The following is a 15,598-nucleotide window of genomic DNA, read 5'->3' on the forward strand; positions in this document are numbered from 1 at the left end:
AATATTTATATTAACATTTTAAAATAAATTCAGTGTAGAATTTAAATTATTATTGTAGCACTTAAGTTATTTTATTTGAATCTTAAATCATCATTATCAATCGTAAAATTTTGAAATATTCAAAGTTTATATCAATGAAAGATAGATATAAGTTTTAAACAACGCTTTTCAATTTTATTCATTGCAGTCAGTCTTGTCTTTTCCGTCACCTTTTCATAAATATATGTAAAAAATAATGCAAAAAAGAGATAAAATGAAAATATAACTATTAACTACTTTACTTTAAATCCCAATAACGTTTTATTTGATGATACGATATTTGAATGCAGGACCTGCAGCCTAATAAGTAAGACACTTGACTAAAAAGGCAGCCAAAGAATCCACATGTCCCATGAGAACTTATGAAATTAGATAGCTTTTGAGTTAGGCTGTATGGTAACAGCTCATTGCTTATCACGAATGGAATTTATGAAACAAAATGTCAAGCCGAGTCTAACTAATCAAAGTCAAATAAATGACCGGTTTATCGTTGGCGGCAAAGTTATAAGCCTTTGGGAAATTGTGTTGTTTATTTCTTTCAAAAGTTTTTATTTTCCTTAGGTAAAGTTTTTGTTAATATATAAGTAACTAATATTCACTTAAACTAAAGTTTGTCTTTTATTAATAAAATTATATGTAGAATTAGTGTATTCAGGTTATGTTCATGTTTTACCATAGAATTTCATATTTATAAGATATTTTACGATTTCAGAAAATGCCTCGGACTACGAGAAGATCTCTTAAAACACTACAACATACCGCCACCGATACAGAAAATTTAGTGGGTAGGCCGTCAAAAAGTTTAAAACATCAGCTTAGTCAAGAATCTGTTATGTATGTCAATTATTTTTAGAATAGTCTTGTTCTAATATTATAAGTCCATTTAATCGTATTAATATTTTAATAACCATATTTTAGAGAAGTAGAGGTGAAGAAGAAAAATCTTTCCACAAAGGAAACTCAAGTTAATCTTGAGAACAAAATAAGTGCTGATGATTTGACAAATCCCAAAGGAGCTTCAGAAAGATATTGGCAAATTTTAGCAGAGAAGCGTCAGTGAGTACCTCTTTTATTTTTTAAAATATTTTTTAGATATGAGTGATCCATTTTTGCTTTCCTTTTTCTATAGAGTTGCTTTACAAGAAGCTCTTGATGAGAATGAAAAACTACGACAAAATATTGAAGATTTAAAACAAGAGAACATGCAGTATAAACAAATGTTAGATGAGGCCAATAGCTTTGTTGAAGTCATTAAGGTAGGTACCAAACATTGTGAAATTGTTGTCTTATGGATTTAGTTATATCATTACTAGATCAAGATTGGAATAGGTCTAACAGTTCCACAGATCAAAAATCGTTTTGACATTAAATATAATGTGAAATATTTCTTAATCAATATCTTCTAGATCTAGATTTTGTAAGCATTACATACAAAAGGTCCAGAATCTATCTAAATTTGAAAGCAAAATATGAATTGTATTGCAGATAAATTAATAAATAAAAATGAGAATTATATCAGCAATGCTTCATTAAAATTTATAGAAAAATTTAAAAATGTGGTAAAACAGACTATTGTAACATAATTTTCCTATAATACTTAAAAACTCTAATCTAATTTGAAGGGATGAAGATAAACAAACCTTAGATTTATAATATGCCATGCACTACAATAGGTTTTTGGTTAATATATATATATATATATATATATTTTTATTTTTTTTTCTACTATATAATGGAATGAATGGCTTAAAGACATTTTTATTTTTTTTAAGGAGGAGCTAGCGAACAGCAGCAAAGATGACACTGGGATTGATGTCAATGATGTTAGCACTGCAGACGAAGCCCCAGAGGAAGATATAATTAAAACAGATCCATCTAAAAACCAGAAATAATGTATATTTATATGGTCTTTATTAGTTTTGTGTGTTAAGTTCATTTTTAAATTTTAATTTTCCTAAGTGGTGTTACTTTTATTTTAAAAAGTATGTACTTTCTCCATTTAGATAGCGTCTAAGATATTTATTTCATATTTTCTACACAATATCTTAGTATCATTTATAATTCATTATCAAAGAATTCTTATAAATACTTTTTAAGTCCTTGATACTGATTTGGAATATTACAATAAATATTTTATGTACTGAACAATAACTATAGAAATTAGATTAAGTGTAGAATGTAATTTTTCAAAATAAAGTTTATAATAAAATAAATAGTCCATATTAAAAAATATATATATTTCACTATAAATTGCCAAAATACAGGTACACTTTCAATAATACACTATAACATATTTTAAGGTTCCATTTAACATTTACTAGGTTGGTAGTAACAAATTAATTTCACTTCTAAAATTGATTAATCCTTTTTCAAAAATGCTTTAAAATTATCATCAAAATTTGTTTCGTATGTCCATGGCATTAAATCTGGGTACATAGATATTTTTGTTAGTACATCAACACTTGCATTACATGGTAACACACTCCTGACTTTCTCATTAAGGCAGCCAGTTACATAAATATAGTGATTGATTATTAAATTGTATATATAATTAACATATTTGTAATCTAAATTGTCATTCATACTAGGCACTTGCGGTGAATGAGATTTTATTCTGTTAAGATATCCTGTTGTTATAATTGGTACTATGAAGTCAGCCTGAAAGAAGAACAGCTATTTAAATTTATTATTTTTAAAAAGTTTGTAAAAAATATTTTATTATGTATGTAATATTATATAACAAATGCACTTATGATAATATTTTCATATTTCACATTGTATAAAAAAATCTCATTAGTACATAATCATCATTTATGAAATTTCCCAATGGCTTGAAATACAAAAACAACAAACTTTATAACCAACCTTTTCAAAATACTCTCTAATAAATGTTTCCGGATTTTGATATACCTCCTCTCTTCTGCTATTGAGAGTCAATATTTCTACATCCATTTCATCCCACTCACTAACATATTGCTGAATATTTATTGCAGTATCTAAACCATCTTCGGTATATGTTAAAAAGAGTATAGGATGGTCATTCTCAATTTTGGCACTTTCGGTATTTGTTGATGGTCTTAGTGATGGTTGTTTTGGTTTCTGGTCTTTATCTTTAGCAATAAATTTTTTATTTAAGGCTGGAGGTAAATCATTTTTTAAATTTTTTGTAAAGCTTACAATTTCTCGTGTACCACTTGTTTTACTTGTGCTGTGGTAGCCACTGTCCTCTTTATTAAAACATTGAGCTAAATTACAAAATGGTTCCTGGACAGCTTTCAAAATGTCATATCTTTTCATTTTTACTAAAGCATCTAATATCTTATCTAATGTGGCAGTGTCATTTTGCATAAAAACTTTAATTACAATGTCTGCAGGATCCTCTTTAACTGAATTAGATATATACTGAAAAAGATAAGTATTTAATTATTTACACTGCAACGGAAGATTAAAATTGTTTCTGAAATAAGCCACCATATCATCAAACAATATATCTTGTAATATAATTGGTTCATTTTTAGCCATAAAACAAATACCCACATTGGATTAACAAAAAATTATTAAGAAAAAATATAATATTAAAGTAACTGTGTTTTTCAAAATCATATATATCATTTCGTTGAGTACTTTATTAAGGCATTTTTACAATGATAATTAGTTACCAATTTTCAAAACATAATGATTAGAAGATATTTTAAAAGAAACTCACATCTAAATCATCCTGTGATATTCCTAGAGCATATCCAAGGTCTTTCCATGTATTAAGAGAACCTCCTACTTTCTTAACGAGGGTTTTCCATGCTTCATAACAAGTCGTGCCAGTTTTTGTCTTCACATTTCTGTAGTACAATAAACTCGTGTGAAGGTAGCATACTTTTTTGCTAAGTGTTTTCAATTCCAATATTTCTCTTTCCCTTTCTTCTTGCAATACTTCTTCAAGAGCTAATGTATCTATACTTATGGTATCTGCATTTTCGTAGTCTTTTAATAAATCCCTGAAACGAAAAGAATCTTTAATTCTATTCTATTTTCGTAATACAATATAATTTATTGAATTAAAGTATTTTAAAACAATATAATACAATTTCCTTACATTTTACAACTTAAGTTCAGATATTTTTCATAAGAGATCTAAAGAATTCCTAGAAATATTACTGGAAAACCATTCTTTTACAATGAGGAAAATTATAATTCCATACAATAATAACTCAAATTTCACAGTTTGACAGTGGCAATTAGAAGCAGTATTGCTATATCTATAATTTTTAGTTTTTGTATCAATTAGTTACAATAGGATCTTAATTCCTAATTGAAAACTATGTAGATTTTTAATTATATAAAGGAGGAATTCCTTAGTAAAATTTCAATATTTTTTTATGTATTTCTATAACAGATTTAGTTGTAATACTTCATGAATTCTATAAAGCAAATATATACATGTTTATGGCAAGAAAACACACAAAATAGTTATGGTAAAATGGTTTTGGCGCGGTTGTATTACAAGACAAATTATAAATGCAAAACTTTTAATACGTTAAGTTAGTAAAATTGTTGTTGAATAGAGCTTTCTTCTTTCGTAAAAAATGGTAGAACACATGTAAGTATTAAACGTGTCCTCGTAATAAAATGTTAAATACATGAATTAAATGTATTATTCTATTCTAAACAATTAACTAAGTTCCTTAATTTACAACATTTACTCGTCATTAAAGGACCAATCATTAAATGTCCTATAATCAAAATAAACGGTTTTTAAGTCGTATCATATTCATTAAGCTTATAAACTTTGCTTAACAAACCATTACATCGTGGATTTATTTAGATTAATTAATTTTAAATTATAATGTGTATTGACCTTAGGATACAAAGATAGATATTCGCAGTCGCAACCTTTTCAGGAATATATCTGTGAAGCTATTACGGTTAGAGCATAGCAAATGTTGCAATCGATAAATCAGTATTATGGAGTATTATACTACTGCATAGGTCCATAAAACATATTTATAAATTTTTGATTTGATATCAATCCGCAACAAATATTTGATAGCTAACCGTAATAGCCTTTCTGTTCACCCACGATGACGCACCTCTCCACGTTAAATTAATATTAGGCGTGCCTAACAAATGTTATTGAAAAAATATCATATAAATAAATGCTGTCTTTAGTTTTACATTAGTCATTTTATGCAGTCTAAGGTATTTTTAAGCTCTACAAATCTATAGAAATAATTCATATATCTCTTACCGATAAGTAAGTTTTCATGAGAAACACGAATTTCAAAGAGAAAATTATATAGTCTGTCCATCCTGAAGATTATTTATTATTTTTTTAGGGATTACCTCCTAAATTCTTATTTGCCAACCCAGCATGTCGCAAAAGTTTGGATAACGATTTACAACTTAATATTAAAGTCTCTTTAGTTCAAAATTCACAGATATTTTAGACGATGAAATAGACTGTTCGCAACCTATTTCATTACCTTCATCAAATAATTCAGATTTTCAAGAACATGTAGTGCAAAATCGACCACCTAAAAATACCGGTCAGGAGGGTAATTTTCGGAGCATTGAAGAAATAGGTACCTACTTTTAAACTATTATTTGTGAATATTTATATAGGCTACGTTCACACGGCGCTATATGATTTGATTTATTCACGTAAAAGGTTTTATCCTTTACGAGACAGTCGTTCACGACAACGACTTTGATTCGATCTAAACGTACGTTAAAATACAGCCAGTTGTTTCGTGCACGCCAACATTTATCGTTAAGGTGATCGTGGAAACGGACGTCTTTTATATTGGTATTATAGACGGACGATAAAATGAACGTAAGCGCTACTGCATGTCGTATTCGATGTAGTCGTTTCGACACGCGTGAAACCTTGCTTCGGTGATTTGAACATTATGCGGGAAAAGTATTTCTCGAACATGGGATTTTTTCGTATAAACTCCATGTAAACAATTTAATTTATTTTCAGCTGTCACTCTTATTCCATAAAATATCGAGAAAAATTGCCGTCTGAACTTAGCCTTTACGGCTTTACTTATAAATGTTGTTAAGGGAGGGATTCGTTCAACAATGGTCTATTCTTCTTTCAAATATCAAATTAATGATGATAGAACGAGAGATATCAGTGTTTAACTCAACACCTACTAAACACTTTTATAAGTATAGATCTATTCACTTGCGAACCCGTCCAAGTTAAGTTCTTTACTCTTAGGCGTCACAAGCAGACCGTTAAGTAATAATCTGTTAGTTTTTCTATTTGCATTTCTAAATTGATTTACTATTTCAGATCTAAAATATAGACACGTATTCTCTTATCCGTATTTTAATTTAGTACAATCGAGTGTTATTGAGGATGCATTATATACAGGCGAGTAAAAATATTCCTAGTATCTATATTACTTTTTAAATTAATTAAATAATTTAATGTTGTATATATATATTATAAATGTAATTCAATGTGTGAAAAATAATAATTTCCTAGATTCTTACCGGTTCTTCTCAGAGAATAATGTAAATTCGGAATTGGTGGTAGATCTTTTATTAGTCGACGCAAGACTTCGTAAAAACGTCCTTGAATTTTTTTTTTTAATATAATATATTTACAGATAAATCGATGGTAGTGTGTGCGCCGACAGGTTCTGGTAAAACTGTTATATTTGAAATGGCTATAGTACATTTACTAATGGAACTCGAAGATAAAAATTACACAGATGATTTTAAAATTATATACAGTTAGTAACTTTAGAATTATACAGTTCATTATATGCTTTATTAAAACAGATTAAAATAACAAAAGCTAAAAGCCTTAAATGTTTTTCTAAAATTATAATTATTAAAAATATAACCGCTTACACCTGGTAGACTCCAATATCTATTGGTCGGCGGAATCTTTGATGTAGGCGTCACGCCGATTATTATTTGCTATCGTCAGAATATTTACCTAATTTCTACTTTATCGGTACATTTTAGTGGCTCCAGTAAAAGCCTTATGCACTGAAAGACTATCTGAATGGTATCCAAAATTCAACAAACTAGGATTATTGTGTATCGAGGTAACTGGTGATACGGACGTTGAATTCCCACAGTTAAAGCCCTACAGGTTAGATTTGTATGTTTTTTAATCTTAATTTTGTATGAATTATACCCGTACGAAGTCGGGACGTACTGCCAGTATAATATATAAGCGATTGCCCCGTGAGCAGAGAAGGTCATTAAAATTAGGTCATATGAATCTTAACCGAGATATCATGAGCTTAATGAAAGGGGTGAAATAAAATAATTTAGGAAACCTGCGTGTGTTGATTAAAAATCTGCGACATGTGTAAAATGACCAACCTGCAGGCGTGAGACCTTCTCCTCTAAAGGAGAAGGTCCTTCGTCTAAATTAGGACATTTACATATTGTTACTTTACACGATTATGATAAGAGCAGTTGTTTAAACTGTCCCAGAAAGAGAATCGTCTAGTACTTGAAAGAAACAAATTTTCATTGGCTATAAATAAATAAATTCATCAATTCAGCGCAGTCGCTTTTTTTAATAAAAATATGTTTATATGCTATTATAATTTCCCAATATATAGAATAATAATAACAACACCAGAAAAGTGGGACATGCTAACCCGTAGGTGGAAAGACCACCGATCTGTAGTCGAAGTTATCAAACTGTTCCTTATTGATGAAGTTCACATACTGAATGATGAAATACGTGGACCAGTTTTAGAAGCCGTCGTCAGTAGAATGAAAACTATTGAAGTAAGTTAGATGAAATAAGTTCATGAACCACTAAAAAATCTTATCCATCCTCGTCTATGAACATTACTATTTTATAATAGAAAACTCGTACATTATGGGACGTAATTATATTAGTGATTTTTTTACAGGTAGATAAATGCGTTTCTTTATCGTTAGTGGTCATCTCAGCCCATATACATTAGCGCTGTGAGAAATATTAACCATTCCTTATATCGCCAATGCGCCTCCAGCCTAGGGAACGAACATGTTATGTCCCTTGTGCCTGTAGTTAAACTGGCTCAGTCACTCTTTCAGTCGGAACACAACAATACTGAGTACTGCTTTTTGGCGGTTGAATATCTGATGAGAGGATGGTCCCTACCTAGACGGGTTTGCACAAATTACTACCACCAAGTTGTATATCAAGTTTTACTTCAATTTCACAATATGTTTTTCTCTTTCGCATATGAAGTCATCAGCTCAATCAGCCCATCGTTTAGAAAAACTCAAAGCACAATACGAAGGAACAAATTCAATAAGTTCAGTATCAGCAGCCAAGATAAGATTCGTAGCAATATCTGCTACTGTTAGTAATCCTGATGACGTCGCTACTTGGCTCGGGACCGCAAATCGACAGGCTGTTTATTATAAGTAAATGATTTGGAAAATAATGTACATAATATAATTATGATTATATTTTCCTGTCTGGTTAGGGCCACGGCGACCATTCTTGAGCATGAGATTGCTCTGTGCACTAGTACAATTTAACCGTGTTGTACAGGATTGTTCCAACCCACAAAGCTTCTTATAAAAGTCATTAAGATATGAAAGGTAAAATCAATGTTATAAAAGAAATAAACTTTATGTAATGTATTTGAAATAATATACATAACATGATAACTAGATATATAAATATATATTTTAACGGGATTAGTGTGACTGTCCCATTGATTTTCATTTTAAACTTAAAAACTTTTCTAAATGTTTTTATGATGGAACATTTTTACCCAATATGGTCCAATTAAGCTCTGTATTCCTTCATCTCTTCATACGATGGGGCGGTTAATCCAATACGACCGGAAAGACTTCAGACGCAGGATAAACGACAAACTCCGAGCTGCCACTGTTAGTTTCTTCACGGAAAATCCTTTGTTTTCTTTATTTTATTAATTAAATTAAAATAAATTAAGTTAAAAAATATATGATAATAATTGTTGTCGACATTATTTTTATGTACAGTGCAACAATATGAAAATGAATTTTCATGTTCTGAATTTGTGTTTACATCGCAAGGAAACTTGCTTGTGTCTTTCGATCAACAATACCACGGTGCAGTAAAAAAAACATATTAATAAAAAAAGTATAAAGTTACTCCATACATTTACTATTCTAAAGCAACCATTTGCTGGCCAAACATTGGATAAAATTGGCGCGTGGGTTGGTTAAAAATTAAATAATAGATGCTTCTTAAAATAGTTGAGTATTTTATTATTTAATTTAAAACATATCATTTAATTACCGAAAGTATATTATACAGTCCGATACATTTATTTTTCGATAGTTATTTTCACAGTTTACGAACACACACTGAGACATTGCGGTACGTTAACACGTTGGCGCAAACGAAAGTGAACTAAATTGAAACAAAACCCTACTTTGAAGTTGCGTTATTTGCTGCTACCGTTTTTGAGACTGAGCATTATCTAGTGGTATTTTTAATCGAAACATGTCGGATAAATGTTTGTCACATTAGTATGTGCGTGGTGAAATAAGCTTTCATGGGTTTCCTCAAAAGAACAGCCTTTAGCCCAGCAGTGGCTAATTTACAGGTTTTTTGTTACTTTACTTATTTTTTTATAACTAAACCCAGAATTTTATACGTTCTGATATTTGTTTTGACCAGATTCGGTGACGAGTGTCGGCCCGTTAAATTAAAACGTATAGTAGAAGGGTATCCGTGTGCAGACGGCACTAGCATATTTAAGTTCGATATCGTACTTAATTATAAGCTTTGGCCAATCATCCAGAAATATCACGCCGGGAAACCTACTTTGGTAATTTTTTTTATTTCAATCTAAAATATTGGAAAAGTTTTGGAAGATTTCTTATAAATAACAGGCTTTTTTAAATTTATATTCATATAAATTTGATAAAGTTTAAGAATGTTATTTTTCTGATAGTGTTTTGTTTTGTATATCTACAGTTATATATGTATATATATATATGTATAATCTTATTACCGGTTAAAGTTAAAATGTGTCCCTGAATATTTTCTAACACAATAAAGATCATCAAATTATTTCCGTTATACAAGATGAATCATTAATCTTAATCAAAGATCGGGCAGTGGTGGATTTAGAGAGGTAACCCTTGAACTCCTTAACATCTCCCTCCGAATTGCTAAGGGGTTTAAGCACCTCCAACAAGCAAGCATCTGAGTTCTTCCGTGAATAATTTTAAAGCGAACTTGATAATATGTAATTCTTCTAATTAAACTTTTTAGCAAGGGGCCATTCATTTATTACGTAAGACGATTTCAGCGGGGAGGGGTGTCGACTATGTCTTATATTTTCTTACAAGGGGTGGGAAGGAGTCTCGATAGTTCTTACGTAAGATCAAAAAAATGCACAAAGTTAATTAATAAAAAAAAATTGATTCTTTGAAACATAAACATTAAAATAAACCAAACGTGTATTCATTTTTTCCTTTAGATTCTTACGTAATAAATATTAAACAGGGGTACGGCCTATTCAATAGTGTCAAAAACAAGCGAAAATAGTCTTACGTAATAAATGAATGGCCCCCAAGCATTAATATGCTTAAAGCAAATAAAATGTTGTTTACTTTGCTACTTTGCCTACCTTCAGCGGGTTCAAGCCCCTCCCAAAAAACTATCCAGGAGTCGCTACTGCTCTCAGGTTTTTATTCCGGTATGCTTCACGGAATTTTCATGTGTGACATTGCATTTACAATTCATCTAGTGCTCGTAAACGAATCTGCCACAAAAAGATCCACTAGCCTATAGTCAACAATCGTAGGGTATTCCCCAAAAATCCAAACTGCCTTATTAGTAGGAGAGCTGACCCAATACAAAATGTTTGGATGTTATTATAGAACTTTATCTAAAAGTTGTATTTTATTAGTCCATTCTTAATTTAGATATTCTGCAATACAAGAAAGAGTGTAGTTTTAACCGCGGAGACGCTCGCAAAAGAAATAACGGTTAGCTTCAGCTCGGAACAGAAGATGAAATTGACAGCACTGGCGTCTACTATAAAGACTAAGAAAATTCAGGTATTTATCATCAATAATATAAAAGAGAAATGTAAGTTGTTTTTAAAATTCCTAAACTGTTTTGTAGATAAAAAGAAAGCTTTAGTATTGGATATCACTTCAAAGAGAGTTTTTTTTTTAAATATTTTCGATCGCTGATACTTTAGATAAATTCTTCCTCAGTCATTGATCCTGTGCGGTGTGGGATGTCACCACGCCGGCTTACTTTTTGAAGAGCGAATGAACATAGAGCATGCGTTTCGGAACAGAGACCTTCCTATACTTATTACTACAACTACTTTAGGTAAAATGAATATAACATAATAATATAATTATACTTTGCCGGCGGTTTTTCCGAATCGATACAACTTGACAGGCAACGCACCCGGCGTTGCAGATGTCTATGGGCAGTGGTAGTCACTTTCCTGTTTGCCACCTATATCAAGAACTACTAATATACAAATACATAATTGCTCTTTGAACCTTTTTTTTTTGATGTTGACAAACTGTTTCGAAAACGAAGAAAACAGTTGAACAATCAAATGTACAATGATAGACAAAAAAATTGTTTTTAACAAAATCTACTGTTTAAACGCAAAATATATAAAGATATTATTTTATTAAAATGTATTTACTAACTTTTAACAGTTCCCTAATAGAATTGCATAATTCAATTATATAATGCGGATATATAAGTATGACGGTACCGGAGTCCCGTTAGCGACATAGCATTTTAGTTTCCCAAAGATTATTCGTTGATAGTTAGTACCGTACGACTCGTACGAGCGAAGGATAACGTACGTCACGTCTTCGACCTCATGCTTTGGTTACGCCGCTCTCGCAAAAAGACATTCGCAAATCGCGCCTTTATACGAGAATTTTACGATATCATATCAAAATTATTCAAGCGATTACACATCTTATATCAATGTCGTAAGCTCTTATATTGTATAAAACGTGAAAGAGGATATTAATATACTTTTCGGTGTCCCATAATCTCCTCGATCACAGATAAGACTGAGACTGGGACGCGACGTGACGTCGCTTGTTCGCGATGGTTCGAAAAACGGAAACCGTTGCATTTTGATAATATTCCCAGAAATATGCTTCCGTATTTGATAGAGAACACGTAAAGCCTTTCACTGCATGTAATCATTTAAGATACACATTAACAGATTAAACATGAACTAATAGTATGTGGCTAATAAGTTCTATTTGAATGTGGTCTTAGAAATTTGATTTTTTTTTATAATTATTATTATCCTTACAATACATCGACTCCTGCCACGGGTCACGTTGGAGCTATACGTCTTCTTCTTCGTTTGCTTCAGTACTGAAGGGCGTCCTTGTCCTGAGATGCTTTCACCGATGTGTCGACTAGCTTCCTTCACATTTTGATTTTAGTCGGACCAGCGGTTAGCTATACTTAACCCACCACAAAAAATGAATTTAAATCGGTTCTTATACACGAATCGTTTAAAATATTTATTGACTCGATACTCAAAGCATTATGATATATATTTTACGTATACATTACGATTTATTTGAGTAATTTAACCTCCTGTTTCTACGCAGCAATGGGGGTTAATCTCCCGGCACATCTCGTGATTATCAAAAATACTCAGCAATACGTCAATGGAGCTTATCAGGTATGCAGTCACTCTTATATATTTACAAATATAGAATAAGGAATTCTAGTGGTGGTAGAGTTTTCCGCAAATCAAGGTAACAATTAAGAAAATGTCTATCGCACACACAAAAGCATGTAAAGGGCGGACTTACTCACTGAAGTAGTGATCTTTATAGGCTACAAGTTGTCCTCGCGTTGTAGAGACTGTTCGTCAGGTGTGAGGTAAGCAAGCCTATGTCCATCCTCGGGGTTCAAGCTTTCTTCATACCAAATTTCATCTAATTCGGTTTAGTAGTTTGGCCGCGAAAGCAGGGCCGGATCTATCGTATGGCTTTTTTGGCTTCAGCCCAGGGCCCTGTGAATTTAAAGGGCCCCCAGCTAAGTCAAGTCAAAGTCAAAAATAGACGTTAATGCGAAATAATCCATCACTTTATTAAATTAAACAGATTGTGTGGTTTGCAGCCCTGCGAATCCTGCAATTAATCAAACCCATTCAATTAATTTAATTGAAGTCTACGTTCAGGTGTGTCTTAAGTTGGGCCCCTAAGTAGTATTAGCCCAGGGCCCCCTAAACTCACGGTCCGGCCCTGCGCGAAAGAGCAACAGAGAGATTACTTTCGAAGACTAATATCTCCAAATATCAATAATATGTAATGCGTTGTTCCGATTTTAAGAGAGCTAGGCTAATAACAGGCATAATTATTATTGATGTAACATATGAGATCTAACGGTTAGCATCGACAGCATAGTAGTTTGTTACTTATAGTGTCTATGTCTATAAGATACTACCTACGGTCAGCCGTCGAGTGTCAAGTTTTTGCCTTACTGTTCTAAAGAAATAAATATATGGAGTCGATTTCAATGGAAGGAGGAGTAAAGAAACAGCTTTGATCTTGCATTGTCATGACATTATTGGTCGAGATCCTAAATGATCTAGAGCATTCGTTGTGGATTCGATAAAAAAATTGAATGTCATCGATGTTACTGTCGTAATTTTGGAAGTATACTTGAAGAAAATATATTTAGTTAAGTGGAATATTCTTATATTATAAATAAAGATTATATATTAATTAAGAAATTTTAGCAAGTCGCATGGAATATGATAATCTTAAGTTTGTTTTTCTTAACTTCTCCTGCCATTGGCATAATGTACAGTTTAAGGTCGTTTTGTATCGTCGATTCAATTTCTTTTAGGTTATGCAATAATATATTATTATAGAGCGTAATTCAGTAAAGGTGTCTTAACTTTCATACGTAACGAAACGCAGATAGTTTCTGCGGTCGCAGTTTGTCAATATCCAGCTAATAACACATGTTGCGTTGCTTTCTCACGATAAGTCTTATCTCGAAACATGAAATGAAATCCTTGTTCTGTTTCTTGTACCACATTGCTGTTTATTATAATCGAATAATGTTATATGTTTTATTTACACAAGAATTGTTAACATTAAGGAATCGCAATTCCGATACTCTGGGAAAAATATTAACCAACCCTCCTGTCACCAGTAGAGGCAATAAGGCTAAGGCAAATAGGCGAGCTGTTACACTTTTAATGAAGGTTTTTACACTACTACTCTAAGGTCCAAGTGTCAATATATGGATCGTTTGTTTGTTGTTTGAGACGGGGTCAGCGTGTCAACGCATGTGGAGCCGTTCTCTTTCCCAGGAAACCAATGTCAGTTCACCAGGACCCACAAGCTTATATTTCATTATAAATTCTCATTTATGATGAGTATTAATAAATGAGTCTCTTTGTTACTGTTTCACGTCTTAAGTATTCAATCTATCATCATGAAACTATCCAAAACGTTGCTAGGGGTCCATCAAAAGCACATAGAGTACCTGCATTCCTCTTACAAGCAGTCAATGCCACTGTCGGAAACAAATTGAGTTATACTTTGATGTTCTCTACAAAGTATTATTTATTCGTCAAATATACAGTACATAAGCTTCTCTAGTTCTACGATTCGGAACAATAAACTTGAAAACTTTGTAGCGATAATTGCGGCTGTAATTGCACGTTGTAAATGACGTAATGTTTTAGTCCTTGCGAAGATGCGACGGCAATATTGTAAGAGAATGTCAGATGACCATTCACATTAAAGTTTTATATTTTAACTAATCCTATAGGAGTACAGCATTAGCACCATCCTCCAAATGGTGGGTCGCGCGGGCAGACCGCAATACGACACTGAGGCCACCGCAGTTATTATGACAAGATTACAAGACAAGGTGAGTGTTAACAATGACAATTTTAGAAAAAAATAATGTATTTAAACATTCATCGAATTCGAACTGAGATAGTAGGAACAGGTTAAGTGCGGGACCAAATCCAGAAAAGCGCCACTGAACTTACATGGAGATAACTTGTATTTACAATTAATTTCGTACTCGATGACATAAAATAACCGAGGAAACCTTTATGTGTCGAATGGAAATCTGTATAATGTATTCAGCAACCTGTTTTGCACCAGTGTGGTTGAATAAGCTCCACGCCTTCTCAATAAGAGAGGGTGCCTTAGCTCAAAAGTGGGACATTGACTATTTCGTTTCTTTATTTTAATATTTATTATATTTTTTTTATTACTAGACCATATTATCATACCTACTTACGACTTTATTATATATTGTAGAAATAAATACATTAACGTTGATTTTTTATTATAAAAGTAAAAATATAAATTATAAAACAGACAGAATTTTGGCTCTCGGATCTTATTTGAACTAGCTATCTGCGTCTTATATATTATAATCTAAGTAACTGATTGTCGGAGAAAAGTAACTACTGAGTTTCTTGCTGATTCTTCTCGCTCGAATTTACATTCCGAACTTGTGGTAGCTTTAAATTTAATTTAGTCATGTATAATGACGCAGTACTCGCAAAAACCTACTTGAATAAAGTATATTTTGATTTGA

General features: G+C 31.8%; 3 protein-coding genes across 3 annotated transcripts in view; 2 read left to right on the top strand and 1 right to left on the bottom strand.

Annotated features, from left to right (window-relative positions):
• Window positions 1-474: 474 nt before the first annotated feature.
• On the top strand, window positions 475-2,236 carry LOC113398016 (geminin-like). Its single transcript, XM_026636574.2, has 5 exons — window positions 475-600; window positions 752-873; window positions 958-1,095; window positions 1,169-1,295; window positions 1,812-2,236. Exons 2-5 carry the CDS (start codon window positions 755-757, stop codon window positions 1,929-1,931), a joined length of 504 nt encoding a protein of 167 aa, XP_026492359.2. The 5' UTR covers window positions 475-600; window positions 752-754; the 3' UTR covers window positions 1,932-2,236.
• Window positions 2,237-2,255: 19 nt separating this feature from the next.
• Window positions 2,256-4,255, bottom strand: LOC113398006 (uncharacterized). Its single transcript, XM_026636564.2, has 4 exons — window positions 4,130-4,255; window positions 3,746-4,031; window positions 2,905-3,441; window positions 2,256-2,697 (listed from the first exon to the last, which is right to left on the bottom strand). Coding segments are annotated over exons 1-4 (1,125 nt in total). The 5' UTR covers window positions 4,132-4,255; the 3' UTR covers window positions 2,256-2,397.
• Window positions 4,256-4,619: 364 nt separating this feature from the next.
• The window catches only part of LOC113397935 (probable ATP-dependent DNA helicase HFM1), a 36,855-nt gene continuing 25,876 nt past the window's right edge, over window positions 4,620-15,598 (top strand). Inside the window, exons 1-12 of the mRNA XM_064216675.1 lie at window positions 4,620-4,633; window positions 5,458-5,615; window positions 6,335-6,415; window positions 6,654-6,779; window positions 7,018-7,147; window positions 7,629-7,800; window positions 8,252-8,430; window positions 9,683-9,833; window positions 10,939-11,073; window positions 11,236-11,356; window positions 12,628-12,701; window positions 14,813-14,914. Coding sequence (XP_064072745.1) covers window positions 4,620-4,633; window positions 5,458-5,615; window positions 6,335-6,415; window positions 6,654-6,779; window positions 7,018-7,147; window positions 7,629-7,800; window positions 8,252-8,430; window positions 9,683-9,833; window positions 10,939-11,073; window positions 11,236-11,356; window positions 12,628-12,701; window positions 14,813-14,914 — 1,443 coding nt within the window. The remainder of the gene's footprint in view (window positions 4,634-5,457; window positions 5,616-6,334; window positions 6,416-6,653; window positions 6,780-7,017; window positions 7,148-7,628; window positions 7,801-8,251; window positions 8,431-9,682; window positions 9,834-10,938; window positions 11,074-11,235; window positions 11,357-12,627; window positions 12,702-14,812; window positions 14,915-15,598) is intronic.

This window comes from Vanessa tameamea, chromosome 13 (assembly GCF_037043105.1).
Source record: "Vanessa tameamea isolate UH-Manoa-2023 chromosome 13, ilVanTame1 primary haplotype, whole genome shotgun sequence".
Classification (NCBI taxonomy): Eukaryota; Metazoa; Arthropoda; class Insecta; order Lepidoptera; family Nymphalidae; genus Vanessa; species Vanessa tameamea.